General features: G+C 43.2%; 1 protein-coding gene across 28 annotated transcripts in view; it reads left to right on the forward strand.

The window, feature by feature from the left end:
* Positions 1-16140, forward strand: part of ST7 (suppression of tumorigenicity 7) — a 284115-nt gene extending 267975 nt beyond the window's left edge. For 15 of the 28 annotated variants that reach the window (XM_015134738.3, XM_015134740.3, XM_077994969.1 and 12 more), the window contains 3 exons: positions 5154-5246; positions 7985-8124; positions 8914-9947. In XM_015134738.3, coding sequence (XP_014990224.1) covers positions 5154-5246; positions 7985-8124; positions 8914-9033 — 353 coding nt within the window. In that variant the 3' untranslated portion in view covers positions 9034-9947. 28 annotated transcript variants of the gene reach the window in all.
* The last annotated feature ends 243 nt before the right edge of the window (positions 16141-16383 follow it).

Below are 16383 nucleotides of genomic sequence, written 5' to 3' on the forward strand. Positions count from 1 at the left end.
TGAGTTGAACGAAAAAAAAGAGAAATGAAGGGTCTTGTTTGAACTGGGTCTTCTTTACAAGGGTATTACACCTATGGGGCCCTATTTTATTTTTATTTTTTATTTTTGCTGGGGCCGTATTTTAAATGGCACATTCTCTGTGTTACCTGTATTAATACTGATGTGGTTTTATCTCCTTCCTATCTTGATCTTTTCAGGGCTCTGTTTTGGCTGTATTTATTTTAGAAAGCGGGGTTGCCTGCCGACCACAACTGTGAACTTTAATTTTCTAGTTCTGCATATCAGGAGGCTAGTCTGCCATGGGGTATATCACTTAGCCTTTCTTTGTTTCTGTTTTTTTCTACTTGACCAAGTAAGACTCTTTATTTTCTTTTTAGAGATCCCCCCACCCCAAAGAATCCACTAAATAATGTATAAGATTTGAGGGTGGTGCTTTTTAGGGGAACTAAGGCTGAGTATTTCTTTTGAGAGGGGAAAATGGCCCATTGTTGAAGCATAGGATGAGATTCTGATTCTAATTTATTCTCTTTGAACCTGATGGCAAATGCTGCTCACTGTAAGATGTGGTTCTTAGGGCATTTCCTCTAGCCAAACTTTTCCTCCATAAGGCTGGCATCTTTTGAACTACGAAAGAGAAATTCTGCCACCCTCCCCCATAGATCCAAGGCTAAATTTTGTAATTTGGGAGAAAGCAATGATGGGCTAAAGTCTCTGGTCATAGCTAACTTACCCTAATAGCCAGGCTCCAGATATCATATGATGGTTCCCCACCTACTGCCCAGTAGAACCAACTTGCTCCTTTCCTTTATTCAGTCTTGGTGACTGGCTATCATATGGGTCCACCTTTAAAAAGGAAAATTCTGTCTCTGCTTGATTTTGCATTTATTCATTCATTACTTTATTCAACAGACATTTATTGAGTCCCTCCTTTGTGCCAGGCATTGGGTTGAGGAGATCAAGATGAATAGGAATCTGAAATGCTTTGGGAGGAATGTTTGTGTGTGTGTGTGTGTGTGTGTGTGTGTGTACAGTGTATATAAGCAAAAAATACACACACACACCCCCCACATTAGATAGATAGATAGTAGTGCTTGTATCCACACTATCTATCATGAAAGTAGGAACTGAGTATTAGAGTGGTGAGGGTCACTAGGAAGTTAGTGAGTCTGCTGTAAGACCCTAGAATTTCAGAGTAGAACATCATTTAATCCAACTAAGGGAAAGTGTTTTTCCCAAGGTCACACAATTAAGTGGTGAAAGCATGGGATCACAACCCAGCCTTTTGACTTTTGGATTTTCTTTGTTGCTGCACCCAAATGCCTCACTAAAAACAGATGGCCTTTGTGGCTGGTTAGCTACATTGAACTTAAAGGTAAGGACATGAAATTTGCAATTTGGTGACAATTTCCTGTTCTATCACTTGCATTTCTAAGTATTAACAAACAAGCAGAATTTTTATGTATAAGCTAGAGTATGACCTGATAGAGAAAGTAGGAACTTTAGGTTTAATAGAGAGAGGGATATGGGGGAAAGAGAAACCCAACCTTTATTGAGCAGCCAGGCACTATATGTGGATGCCTTGACCTCTGCTGTTACACTTAGTTCCTTTACCAGCCTTTGGAGGCCTGTGGTATTCTCGTTTTACAGATGAAGAGCCAGGGACACAGATTAACAACCCACCCAAAGTCATACGCTAGTGAGCCTGGGCAGGTCCTGCTCATCCTTTAGATGCCACTCTGGCTGCTCTGCCATTATGTACAGACAGCACCGTGACTCCCTTGGAGGTGTTCATCACCGTGGGAACCTTTGCTCTTACTTTCATGATTGGATCCTGCTTCTGGCACTTGGTGGTGAGCTCCATGAGGGCAGGGGCAGTGTGTGCTGTGCTCTCACCTTTGTGTGCTTGTCACATAAGAAGCCACTCACCTTTTGACAAATGACTGATTATAAGAAGTAGAGCTGGGATTCAAACTCAGTTCCCTCTATTACAAATAATCTGTATAAAGTTATCTAAGATACTCTTAGATTAATTACATTCTATCCTTGCCTATCTGGTAGGTAGAGTAAGAAGAAGAGGTCATTAGAAGTCATTGGGAAAATCAGGAATTAACTTGTTCATGTATCCATCTTTTTGTCGTTTCTTTGGTTCTGGTGATTTTTACCCCCAGTATCAATTGAGAATCTCTGATGGGAACAGCACTGATAGACTTGGAACCAAGAAAATGTGTCTGGTCAGGGATAGAAGAAGGCAGCATTGTGCCGCAGACTTGACTGTGAAGACATGATCTGTTCTTTCACTAATTCCCAGTTTCATTTTGACCCTTCAACAAATGCACAACCAAAATCAAGGTAGGGGAAGGGATGGCACACAGAAGAAAGTGCAGAAATATCATTTGTATACCATGTATTCACTCTGAGTGGCCTAGCTTTTTTGTTTTGTTTTTAACCCAATACATGTGTATTTTTAATTCCTCTGAAATTTGTGTTTTCTCAAGGATTTTTAGGTCTGTACTCATTCATAAAATAGATCTGTTCAAATGACCTTTTTCTGTTCTTATTGGCACCGCCAAATCAGTGTGTTTTTAATACTTAGATTAGCAAAATTTCTGGACAGTTGGCAAAAGGCACAAGGCTGTCATGGAGCAGTTGCATGTCTTAGCAGTGAAAGGGACCAGGAGGTGGGAGGTGACGCTGGCAAGGCTTGTGCAGTGCCTTTCCCGGCCTCTCTCCGGACCTCCCCTGCTTATCTCACACTTGACTGGGCCCTGCACTGCAGGGTGGGTAAAGGATAGAATTGCAAGCAGAAATTGTATTTGCTTTTGTTTAGTGAAGCCAAAAGCCTTATTATTATTTTATGAGCTCAATGCAAATGACAGCTGACATGAGAGAGATTTTAAGACCACCATAAGCATCTTTATAATCATGGGGGTGGAGGGCAATCCGGGAAGAGGGTGTGGGTGGGTGGCTGTGTGTACACATGCACTCTTTTTAAAGTTGTATTGTGTCTCTAACCTCTCCAAAAAGGCCAGAACCAATTAGAAAAAGGAAAAGGCCAACTTGACGCACAAAATTCTGTATGCGTGCCAAATATTGGAGTGAAAAACATGTAGCATTTGACTGAAAAGACACCAACCAACCATTAGATTTCTATGGTTGAACACTCTCAAGATCTTGCACTCCTGTATTTCATTTAAAAAATTACTCCCTGAAGTGCAAACTGACTTCAATTTTGAATAAAATTTAGCATTCAAATTTATAGCCACTTTGAAAACTGAGGGTTTATATTTATATCATATGAACTTGAACAGATTCTTAATTACAGCAACCCAGCAGCCCTTTGCACATGGAGAATCTGGATTTGGGGGGGAAAAAAAAACAAAAAACAAAAAAACTTCCCACGTAGGTTTTTCCACATTTTTCAGATGCTTTTGTAGCAGCCATCATTTATGGGAAATGGCATTAAAATCCTGCCATAATGTAGTTTACGTTTAAATCCAGTACTTCCCAGAAGAGATTGTAGTGTATCCTATAAAGGCACTGAAAGGCTTATTTTTGTTTTTGTTTGTTTCTGTTGGGGGTGTTTCGTTCTCTTGAAAGTCTGGTTCTAATGGAGAGATGTTGGTTCCTTGGAATGATCTTTGTGTGTTAACAACCTGTGCAAAGAACTACTCTCTTGCTTGTTCCAGCGGGCGAAAGTCATCTTTGTTTGCATGCAAGAAAAGGTCTGATTGAACTAGGGTGAGCCTTTCGTTTTAAGCAGAGTTAAAGTCTGGGGTGTTTTTAATGTTTTAATCTCTGTTTAAGAGGTTTCTGTTATGAGAGGAAAATTGATAACATTTTTACCTCAGCAAACTGCCAGCAAACTGGCTCTGCTCTAATCCCACATTTATAGTGATTTATATTCTCCGTGGCAATGTGCTGTAACCTCAGAGTGATACCACTGCGGTGTAGATTGACTGCATTCCAAATGCTGGAATCACATACATAATGTTTTTACTTTTAAATAATATTCAGACACCAGAATAAATACCATATGTGCACTGATGCTGGTTACAATGGAACCTTGTCATTTCTTGTGAGGGAGAACATTCTTTGTTTCTGATTCCTGTTTGAAATAAGTATGCAAAAGATAAATATGTACATTGACAGCATTTTGAGAAGGCTCTGGTAGTTAAGCAGAGGATGTAGCTATGATTCCTTGAAATGTATCATTTAAAACTAAAAATATTGCTGCATGTTTTACCATCCCTCACTAACATACATGAAGGCAAGGATTGTTATCTGACATTCCCAGAGTAGGGTAGAACTTTTATATTTTATATCTACAGCAGGCTGTAGTAAGAGGACATCTGTTGAAGAAAAATTACCTCCACGAGTACTGTTCATAGGAACAGTGAGACTAACATGCTGATGACATTGAAACAGGGAGAGTAACACACTTGATCATGGGAAAGAATGGATTGATTGGAAAGCCGTAATTCAGTGTGAGCCCTAATGTCATCTGATGCTACAAAAGCAGAATTTAGGTGACCTAATGTCATCAAAATACAGATAATTAATCTCTCCAGATCAGTTTTCCCACATGATATTTAAGATTTAAACTTTTAATAAAGTTTAGAAATGCCTCCCGAGTTATCGTTTTTAGATTTTTGTTTTTATTCATCTTGATTGGAATTCAAATCCACTTAAACAGTATTTTTTAAATCAACTTGGTAGAATGCCTTTCATATTTGTACATCTAGACAAACTCCAACAAGTCGATCCACATTTGCTTCTTGGGGAAGCATTTTAATCCATGTTTGCATGATTACTATTTGTTTAGCTATATTGAATTAGTGCCCATAACATTTTAATAATACTTAGTAGATGATGAAACCCTGGGCATTGATACTGATGGCTTCCCAACCCCTCTGCACCTCTGTCCCACCCAGTTTTGTGAGGTTTGCCCAGAATATATAGTGTGAGATGAATGTGTGAGTAATACATCATAATTTATCTCTGACATTTCATCTGGCACATAGCTTGGGTGGGTAAGCCTTGCCTCCTTTGTAGAAGCGTTCCCTGTTATAAAAACGCTCAAACGTCCCTTTTTGCAGTTGGGAAGTTATGACCCAAACATTGGACATCTCTGACCTATTTTTTCTCCTTTTCAGCTTTTCGGATGATCCCTTATCCCTTGGAAAAGGGGCACCTATTTTATCCTTACCCAATCTGTACAGAAACAGCAGACCGAGAGCTGCTTCCATGTAAGTCTCACCTCTCTTCAGCCAGTGAGGGTGTGTGGCGAAAGGTGGGGATTGGAAGAGGTGGGAATATCAATGTTTAGAATGTTCCTTATCTTTTATTACTTTTCTCCAAACCCCTGTCCTTGTTTAATAGCATATGAATTCAAGTGAATTATGTGAGTGGGTTTGGCTTCCTGTTCCTCCAAGTCTCTCCAAATTTATCAAAGGGAAAAATGCCAAAGGATTGAAATGTAACTGAAGAAACCCTATGCACTGATGGGCCGGAGCACAGAGACCCCTGGTTTGAGCGGGTATGTGCTGGGCCGGTCCATTGTGAGGGTTCTGCCTGGGCTGCTCCGCTGGACAGATGTGGTCTGCACAGACTGGAGTTTGAAGAAGAGCTGCTGACCGAGAGGGAGCTGCTCATGAGTCATGGGTGGGCAGGCAGTACCAGGAAGCTGGCACCATGGCCAGAGGTGGAGTTGTGGGGCAGGGCAGTGTGCTCTGTGGTGAGGCTGTGCTCTGGCCAGAGGGATTTCCCATGAGCACCTCGTGGGTTGCATGTAGTGGCTCAGAGTACCATGTGCAGAGCACACGTGCAGCCTCAGCACTGTATGAAAGCACACAAAAGAAAACTCTGCCCTCCACTACCTTACACTGCTAGCAGTCTAATGACCCACACCACATGTGGAAAATATTATTTTGCTTTGCTGTAATACAACATTGTTTTGACAATTCAGGCTAAATGGTTATTATCAAATCATACTGTGTACAAGGATCATGTCAGGCTCTTCATGTGGCCCTGACTTAGGATCTATTTTTCTCCCTCAGAAAATAAGCTCCAAATTTCAGCTCTTCTCCCTTCTCTGTCTTCTCTCCTGCCATCTCTGCCCTTTCACCAGCCCCAGTTATATCAATATCTTATAGCTGTAACATATAAGTACTTTCCCCAGAGGAACAGTGTAACCTTAGAGCCCTGGGTGCATAGTAAATTTCCAAACACCAGCATTATCCAGCCAGTCATGAGTCTCCAGCATGGTGGGATCTGGGTGCAGAACTCAATGGCTGTCATCAGATTGAGGTAGCAGGAGGTGCTCACTTGCCTCCTTGCCAGCCAGACCCAGTGCGAGATTTGTTACCCGGGAAACTGGGAGATCCCCGTGATGTGTTCCTCACTGTTCAAGTTTGATTGTGAAAAGAGTCTGGTGCCTCACACATTAGATTTGATTTCAGAAATCCTCACCGTGGGCCCATAGTTTACCTTTTGACTCCCCACTTCAGGGAGATCCTTGTTAAGTTTTGGTTTTCTGGTAAGAAAGGCAGTTTTCTGAAAAGTACAATGTTTTTAAATGTTTTAATCGAGTCCAATTAAGTTTCCATGGGGATAGATTGGTTATTAGAACAAGATTACAGTTCTTAAGAGAAACCTTATAGGGATAATCTTTATAAGCCCGAAATAGAAAATTATGGCTCACATTAATTGAATGCAGTGCTCCAAGTCTGGTCTCCCTCCAAAATCTTTTTTGGTTGGATGTTGAGGGTGAGGATATGAAGAAGGTAGGTTGTTTTAAGTGCTACCCATAATTTGCACATTAAAAGTATAATTATAGCCACATGAGGCCCTGAGCACACTTGCTCTCTGTGTTTGAATTGCAGCAGGCTGACCTACCTGGACGTAGTAGGCATGTTTGTCTGCATGGAGCTCCTCCTGGATCCCCTCCACCCTCAGTATTCAGCCTTGTGGATTACTGTTGAGGACTCTGAGGAACAGGAGCTGAATGATAGAGGAAAGGCCTCTAGATCTTGTATTCCCTGAGGACCATGGAGCCCTCTGGTCCTCTTGGTTAGAGTGGGCTGTTTCTCACGTGCAGTTTCACAGCCTCTCCCGCAGCACCCCCAGCACTTGGCTCTTTCTCCTCCTGCAGGCCAGCCCCATCGACCCAGGCAGTCTCTCAGGCAGCATCATAACGAGCACAGAGAAGGAGGCGATTCTCTTGACCTTTGTACCACAGCTTTTTGGTTTTCCCAAACCCAATGTTTGAAATATAAAAGTTATAGAAGGCGCTCTAAAGAGCACCAGCTTTTCTCGTTTTTTGATGGTTGTTGGAAGTGTATTTGTCATCTAGAGTCTCTTACAATTGTGCCAGATAACCCTAGCAGCCTTGACCTTCCCGTCTTGCAGTTTGAATAGACCTACATGTGAGGTCCTCGCTGGATGTGTCTCTGTGAGGGTGGCATCCTCCACTGACATACTTAGAGAGCGCCAGGAGAAAATACAGGAGAAACTAGTATCACCTCCTTATAATGACTTTTAAAATACAGGAAGGAAAACATATGGATGGGGCGCCTTTTTTCCCTGTATACTCGATTTTGGATTTTCCAGGTTTTGTACAATGAACACGTGTTTTGTAATTTGAGTAGTTTCATTGTTTTAACTGTGTTTGCTTTTGAGAAAAAAATACTATACATTAGGCATAGGCGGTGCTCCTCTTCCCTCCCATGAAGGGGTGACACCCCCAAATTCGCCCCCTCCTGCCTCCACTTAAAGTGCTGAAGCCTGGCCGGAGACTTGTGACCAGCAGATGGGCCTCCAAAGGCTGGGTCAGATGTTGGCTACGGTTTGTCAGGTGTGCTATTTTTTCATTTCCAATAGGCTTCCAACTCTTTCCCAAGCTCCGGAGTCAGTGCCGCCATATAGACCTTCCCTGAGAATGCGTTTTACTCCAGCCCTGATGTTTTCCTTTTGCTCTTCTCCACAGCTTTCCATGAAGTCTCAGTTTACCCAAAGAAGGAGCTTCCCTTCTTTATTCTCTTTACTGCTGGATTATGTTCCTTCACAGCCATGCTGGCCCTCCTGACACATCAGTTCCCGGAACTTATGGGAGTCTTCGCAAAAGCTGTGAGTGTTTGCCTAGAGGGAGGCCTCGGGGAATGGACGGGGAAAGCCAAGGGAAGCAGCATAAGAGAAACGGGGTTGCCTTGCAGAAATGGATACGAGCCTGCAAAGATCATTGCTCACCATTTAATTTTCATGATCATCAATGGAATCAAAGTGCTAAGGGTCAAATGAGAAAGTGCAGGTTGTTACTGCATGCCTTGCCTCATTTCACAAATTCTCAGCCGTTTCCAAAAAATGCAGGAGGTCCAAAAGGATGGAATGATTTGGGGAATCCTAGCAAATGAAAAATGTGTGGGAAATTATTCAGTTTTCTGTAAATTGAATGGCATTATTTCTAATCTTTGGATATCGTGGGTCTTTCCTTAGTGAAGGATGAGATTTACATTTTCAAAGATGATTTAAAAATTTTTTTAAAAGGCTGCAAACCCTTGGCTTGTTTAAGGAATAAACAGAGGGTGTGAAGGGCTTATTAAGAAATAAACTGAAATGACATTTAGAAATATGGAAATCCATTAAGCGTCTTTAAGGAGCTTGAGGAGAGGAGTTTAATAAGAAAAGCCATCTGCATTGACAGCCAAGAACCATTGTTTCTTTGTTGAAAACTGACCATTGCAACCTGCACATGCAGTTGAGGATAAGCTTACTGATCTTGCCACAGATGAGTTGCAAACAGAAGGAATAAGGAAAAGAGTATCAATTGCTTCTCTGGAACTCCATTCAGATTTCAAGGCGAGTGCAATCAGAAAGGACGATTTCTAACTTGGCTGGGTTGATTTAATCCCTTTCCAGATGAGTGACATTTTCTGCTCGGCAGAGTTCAGGGACTGGAATTGCAAGAGTATTTTCATGCGTGTTGAAGATGAACTGGAAATCCCTCCGGCACCTCAATCTCAACATTTCCAAAACTGAACTCATCACTCCTCTTCCCCCACCACCAAAACTGCTCCTCCTCCTGTATTCCTGACCTCCGCCATCCACCCCGTTGCTCAAGCCAGAAACTCAGCAGCCCTTCCTCTCTCACTCCCCACATCCCATCTGTCTCGGCCTTCACAATCCATCAGTTCTAACCTCCTAAGCAACTAGGCCTTCAGTAAATGTGATTCACCTCTTCTTTCCCTCCTTTTCCCAAAGCATCCCTCTTAGTCTAGGTCCTTGTTATTTCTTGCCTGAACTCCTGCCATAGTCTTAACTGGTCTCCTTGCTTCCTGTCTTATCCTCTACCAGTCTTTCTTTTATGCTGACACAAGAATGGTCATTCTGAATTGCACATCTGAGCATGTCACTTCCCTGCTTAAATTTCTCCAGTGGTTTCTCACTGACTTCAGGTTCAAGTCCCAGTTGTTCAGCATGGCATCCAAGGCTCTTTATGATCTGGCCCTTGCTTACCTCTCAGCCTTAGCTCTCCCAACTCTTGCACAGTCACTGCTCTTCAGCCACAGTGGATCACTCACCATTCCCAGATGCACCAGGCTCTTGCACACTTCTGCGCCTTTGCACGTGCTGTTTGCTGTGTGTGGTATGCCCTTCACTGTCACCACCCTGCGCATCCACTCTACTAATGCCTCTTCGTTCTTTTATACTCAGCTTCCTTTAAAGTTCTTCTAAGCTGAGTTAGGTGTCTGTCCTCTATGATCCCGCAGTAGTCCATGAATACGTATATTCTTACATTTATTGTACCGTATTATAATTGTTGAAAACTTGTCTGTCCCATTTAGAATGTGAGCTCCTTGAGAGCAGGACGGTGTCTTCCTTATCTCTGTATCCCCAAGGCTTTGCACAGTGCCTTGCACATAGGAGGTTTTCAATAAATGATTATTAAATAATATATGGTAGTGGTCTCTGCAGAAAGAATCAATGGAAAAATCAAATGCAGCTTAGCATTTTGTTTTCTTCTTTTATGCTTATAATCATAGCCTCTTAGAGTTGAAAGGGACCTGAAGCAAATTGCCTTTAACAGCAACCCTGAGTGGGGGTCACCTAGGCTCATCTTGAATACTTTCAGTGATGGGACGCTCACATATTTATAAACATCAAAGCCCATTTGATTATTGGATGACTCAGAACTTTTCCTTGTACTGTAAAAATCTGCCTCCCTTTGGTTTCCACTTATTCCTATTCTATATTTAGGGTACACCAAAAAGCCCTCCTTCCTCTTACAAATTCTTAGGACAGCTCACTAATTAATGGCCACCTCTAACCAACTACCTGCTTTTTCCTCCGGGTAGAATATCTTGCATTTCCTTAAATCTTCTGTGCATGACATGATTTCTACACCCATTATCACCCATATTGCTGCCTTGGATGTTCCTTAGTTTATGGGCCTATACTACTTGCTATTTTCTTCTACTCCCTAGCCAATCTCTGAGTAAAAGTAGTTGCCAAAATTCTGAGTGTGACTTAGTAAAATTTAAAATAAGAATATATTTACATTAAACAATTATTGGCCTTTCATGTTTTCTGTTAAATATTTTTAGAGCATACTTGTAAAAATATGTCATTAGTCCAGTATTCTTCATTAAACTGACTAATAGCACTTGGTGGGAGTTTTGAATCAATAGAGATTCCCAGCCTCCAGTCTACATATTCACCTGGCCGCACCACCAGAAATCCAAAATCTTGAGTATTAGCAGGAGGAATCTGTATTTTTCACAAAGCCCCCAGCAGATTCTGAGGATGGAGACTGAGGGCATTTTACTGTCTCCTTCCAGGAACACCGCTTGGAAAGCTGAACCTTCAGGCAGCCACTTGCAGCTGCATGGTATGCCGTCAGAGCTGTTCAGGTGGAAGCTTTTCAGGAATCAGTGGTTTCCTTGGCTGTACCTTGGAAATATCGAGAAACTTAAAAGCTACTGAGGCCTGTCCCCACAAGCCGAACTTTCTTGGTCTGGGGTCAGCATGGGCAACTCAGTTGTCAAGCGCTCCCCTGGTGACACAGCTGTACAACCACTGCATTGAATGGAATGAATAATTGCCTGAGCCTGCTTTAACTGGCAAGGGGATTGGGAATGCAGAGGGAAGGACAGCAACTAGAATACAACTGGGTGTTCTCTAGGACTGGCCGTACAGCTGTGCTTCCAGAGTGTAGCAGAGGGGTGTTCATTATGGATGCGGGACAGGACACCACTCCTTTCATGTTTTCAAAGCTTTGGTTTTGAGTATAGCATCAAATGATTGAATAAAATATAAATCTGCCTTTAGGGTCCTCATATTTTCTGCTCTACCAAGGTGTGGTAGTTTGGTCAGCTCCCCATAGTTTTCAAATGTACTTTAGATAGGTTTGCATTTCAACCTCTGTCTGGAGAATCACATTTATCTTGCCCTTCATAAAATGTCTGTAGAGACTCTGTGGGGAAGGAAGATGGATGGCCTGAATGAGACAAGCCCCTTCTCCCGCCGCCTCCTCCACCTGCCCCCAGAGTCTTCTCTGCATCTTCACCCTGGTCACTTCATTAGGCCCCTCCCGAAGCTCCCACCCCACACCCCACACTCCACACCCCGCAGGTTATCGCAACTGCCCTAGAGGCTGCCTGCGACCATTTGCAGCTTGTGAAAGTGATTTTCTCAGCCCTTTCCTGAGATAATGTCCCTGGGACGATGACCTTTAGTAGATGCAGAGAGATTGCACCGCCACCGCCAGCTGCGGGCTTGGGAACTCTCCAGCGTGTTTACATGGTGACCATGATGTGCGGCCCATAAGGAAGCCCACAGGGAAGCGTGAACCACTGGGAAATAGTGGAAGGAGCAGCTTCCACTGGCATTTCCCCCTAATCTAATCTACCTCAGTGATTTAGGACTAACTCTTCCTAGAATGTTTAGTTACAAAGATAAGCTTGCACATATAACTACGTTATCATTCCAAACCCACCTCCTCACAGAGTGTGGGAAGGTCAGGATTCTGACCCCTCTGTCTTTCCTTCTCTAGCGTCTCTCCTTCCCTGAGACTGAGACTCCTGATTTCTGACTCTCATCTTCACTTATAGGCCTCGACCTCTTTGAAGCCTGATATTGATTACCGTGAAATGTCAATTGTCTGATTGCAGTAGGGCACCTGGAAGTTATTCAGATAAGCGGAGGCGTTTTGAATGTTAATGAAGCCTGTTGGGAGCCGTGACCTTCTAAGTGATGGTGTTTCAGGAAAAGGAAGATCAGGCAATTGAAGTGTCATTCTCTTTTTTTACTAGTTCAGTTGCATTTTCTCACCACGAGACGCTCATTGAATCCTGGGGCATTTTGGTTAAAGATTTGACCATGTATCTCTGCCCTCTGGACAGTTGTAGACATCGAGATAAATAGGCTGTTCCAGGCTTTCTTGGTGTTGCTCATTCAGACTCAACTTTTCAGCAGTAAAGTGCCCCTTAAGTCAAGTGAAAACTGCTGTTTCTCCTTGTGTATTGGTTGGGTCTCCAGCTAAAAAATATTGACTAATTTTCAAACATGCTCAGAAATACAGCTGAGCATCCCAAGCCAGTCATGCACCTCCAGACATTTTAAAAAATATCTCCTGATGGAGCCACTGGCCTTTGTTTGGTTACAAAGTGGAAGGGTTTAGCAACTTCAGACACCTCACTACATTGCCTGCTGCCTGCTTGCAGGTATAGGATGGAAGGCATGCTGTGGGGGAAGGTGGCTTAATAATGAAGGAAGCACATCTCAACTGGGGTTTGTGAAAGAGTAAATTAGGCCCTCTAGGAAAAAGTTCAAAGGAGTCTTTGTGAATTCTCCCAAGGATGGAGCATTCTAGATAGGAGGGATAGAAGAGAATCATTCTATACGTTGGAGGCGTTGGGGCTTAGTATTCTTGTGGGACCTTGTTGAGAAGGGCAGGTGTCACCCAGGAAAGAAGGGGCCACTGTACTTTGCTGTGCAGCATGGGGAAAAGGGAGCATTTATGGACATCAAACAGGATGAAGCTCTCCTCTTGATTTTCAGAGGCCTCACTTTTGTGCTTTTTATCCAAGTCAGGTTAGTGCCCAAAACAAAGCAAACAAATAAAAAACAAAAAAGGCCTTTATTTTAAGCCAACATTGTAACATCTCCATTCATTCTGCAGCTCAAGGTGTGGCTCCCTGAGGTCCGCCCATTTTAGTGTGTGTGAATCACCCAGAGAACAGACTTTGAGCGGTGCCTGTTACCTAGCTGTGCTGGCTCATGTTCAGCAGTTGCAACAGCTCCATGGCTGCAGTGGCTCAATATTCAGCAGTTCCTTCCCCACTCAACCACAACTTCAACAGTTCTAAATCTGTTTTTGGCCAAGTCTTCAGGATATAACTTTGCCAGCAATATCACCTTGTTTATTAGGCCCTCTCTTCTACCACCTGTCAGAATCTCCGGTTTATCCAGACCACTATAACACTTTAACTCCTCTTGATGGAGTTGAGCATTATAGACAGATGCTGTGGTGTGTGGAGCCTTGGTGGTCTCTGATTATATATGTGTCTGTGTATGTAGTTATACACATGCAGACATATATAATTATGCATGTACACATATGTGTGTATTTCGTATCATGTTGGGTGAAGGCAATCAGTAGACTTGCTCCATATTATTCTCTTATAACTAGGATTTTACAAATGCTTTCAGAGTAATTGGGCGGTAATTGCTCATTCCCAGGCCCGTTATCTCCCATGATGCCTTCCAACTGCATGCGTGGGTGCACCCAGTCCAGCTCTAAACTGAAAAGGATAGGCCATCTGTTCCGTAGCGTGGTTCTGTGCACTCAACAAAGGATAATTTCAGAAGGTTATCAGAAACTGCCATGTACCTGGCACCCGCTTGAGGATGGCACCGGCTCCTCTTTGCTGAAGCACTGACATGGCTGCCTGTTTCTTAACTGCAGACCCAGCCTGGCACACAGGGCCCTCCCCAGTATCCTTCTAGCCACTTTTGAACTATACTTCTTCTAACTGTCCTGGCTAAACTGAACCATTTACTACCTTCTGGTCATACGGTTGCTTTTCCATTTCTCTTCTGGCTGTTTACTGAGCCTGCAGGGCCCACCCTGCTCCTATTTCTTTACCATCCTTGCCCCATCTCTCTCTCTTCATATTCCAGGCATCCACTGGAGTCCGTTTTACTTGCCTCATTCTCAAAAGTATTCCTGCTGCTTTCAACAGAATGGTTTCTCTCCCTTTTCCAGTCCCAGTGCTTTGTTTGGGCCTCTATCCTGATTGTCATCATAGCCTATCTGGTTATTAGTTTGCTCTGTCCATATCTTCGTGGCCGCCTTCTTCACTGGGCTTTGAGCTTCCTGACAGTGGGAGTTTAGTTTTGTCCCACACCCCTTTCTATTTCACCCAGCACTTAATTGCCTTGCTAAATAAATACATTTAATTGGTGTAAAACACAGGTTGGAGAAGGATCCCAAATTTTATGCTGTCTTGACTTTCCATCTTATGGATCTCGCATTTGATGATCTGGCTATATAATGTGTTGTGGGCCTTCCCAGTGTGAAACTGGTTTTGGACCAGTTCTATGGGTCCAAAAACAAAACAAAACAACAGGAAAGATTCTGGGTTAGCAAATTTGGGAAACTTGCCCACCATACCTCTTCTCGAAGACACACAGTCCACAGAACGTATACCTAGTAAAGGAGCCTGATTTAACTTCATTTAATGTACTAAACTTGCTTGACCTCAGAACTGTGATCCCCTCTGCATATATACACACACATTGCACTACACTTCTATGAGAAACTCTTGGTAGTATGGATGGTGCTGTGTAATGGACAAGGGCTTAGAACAAAGGGCTCCACAGTACAGGAACCAGGTGTTGAACCCCAGTGAGACAATACCTGGGTTCTGAGCAGAGAGAGGGCAATGAAAGCATCCCAACAACTCTCTCTTCCCTGACGGGTAGGGCACCTCTTCTGCCAGATGCTGGATGGGGTGTGGAGTGAAGCTGATTCTTCACAAGAACAGAATTAGAGTGGATTTGATAATATTTTAAAAAGAGTCTCACGTGAAGCACTTGGCTTTCTTAAAAGACACAGCTAATGAGCTTTATTCTCTACATGAAAAGCAGAAAGGAATTTAGTAACCAAATGAAAGAATTCCCAGAGGTGCACTCGGAACAGCCCCTCTTAACAAGGATCTGTCCTCTATGGAATAGCCTGTTTGCCGCCTTCTCCCAGGGTCCCAGGCATGCTGCTAAACACGTGGCTCAGACAGGAGCCCAGGCTGCTGTTTGGGAGGCAGTGGAATCGCAAAGAAATTCATACACAACACACTTGACCTTTAAAATTGCCTTTTCCATTTAAAATGAGCTGTATACCCAGCTAGATGAGCAGCTGGTCTAAGTTGTCACCATTTTTTTAACTCTTGTGCCCACTTGCCAGCAATCTGTCATTCCTGTTTGATGACACCAGTCATCTGCATGGCAACCAGCAGATGCTAAAGACTAGCAGGAAGACCTCAGGACTGTGGGCCACCTGTCAGGGGAGTGAGGGGGCTGTCAGCTGACACTTCTCCCCCTTATCTAACAGTGCTGGGGCCAAGGACTGGAATGCAAGTTTGACCATCAGCTGATGTTTCCTGTAAACATAAAGATGAAATGGTTGTCTTTTGAGACTTTCGTAATGCAGTGACTTAAGCTGCAGGAGTGGGTGGAGAGGTTTGTTTTATAGTCTTGAACAAGGTTTCTGCTGACTTCTGTGTCTGTCTGGTTTCTTTACAGTTCCTCAGCACTTTGTTTGCCCCCTTAAACTTTGTCATGGAGAAAGTGGAGAGCATCCTCCCATCCAGTCTGTGGCACCAGCTAACACGGATCTGAGAGAAGCCCCGTCCTCCAGTCACCTCACCCGCTGCTGCCACTGTCTCCTCCGTGCCAACTCCTTGTGGACCGCAAGAAAGCATGACTTTGAAAAAGGGAAGCCATTCCGAGATTTTAAAATGTTCATGGACTATTCCATATTAAAAGCTGTTTTTGTTGTACAAAATTCATTGATGTTCAGTTCTATTTTATTTTGCCTTCAGAAAAGAAGAAGGAAGTCAAAAATAAAACTTTTGTGTATTGCAGCAATCATTTGTATCCTCCTGTGTCTTCCAACCCTAAAATGGTTGATGTCCCAAATAAACCTTTGGGTTTACCTTGAGTTTCCTGGGAACCTGAATCTGCTGAGTGCCACATCATGGTTTCTCTGCTGATGGAGCACATCTCAGCCGGCCCTGAGAACCCCTTATAGGCAGAGGCTTGGAACATGGAATCTCTTGGGTTCAACAGTACCATCATTGTCAACCCCAAACTGTCCTTCTCGGCCAAATG

Source organism: Macaca mulatta, chromosome 3, assembly GCF_049350105.2.
Source record: "Macaca mulatta isolate MMU2019108-1 chromosome 3, T2T-MMU8v2.0, whole genome shotgun sequence".
Lineage (NCBI taxonomy): Eukaryota > Metazoa > Chordata > Mammalia > Primates > Cercopithecidae > Macaca > Macaca mulatta.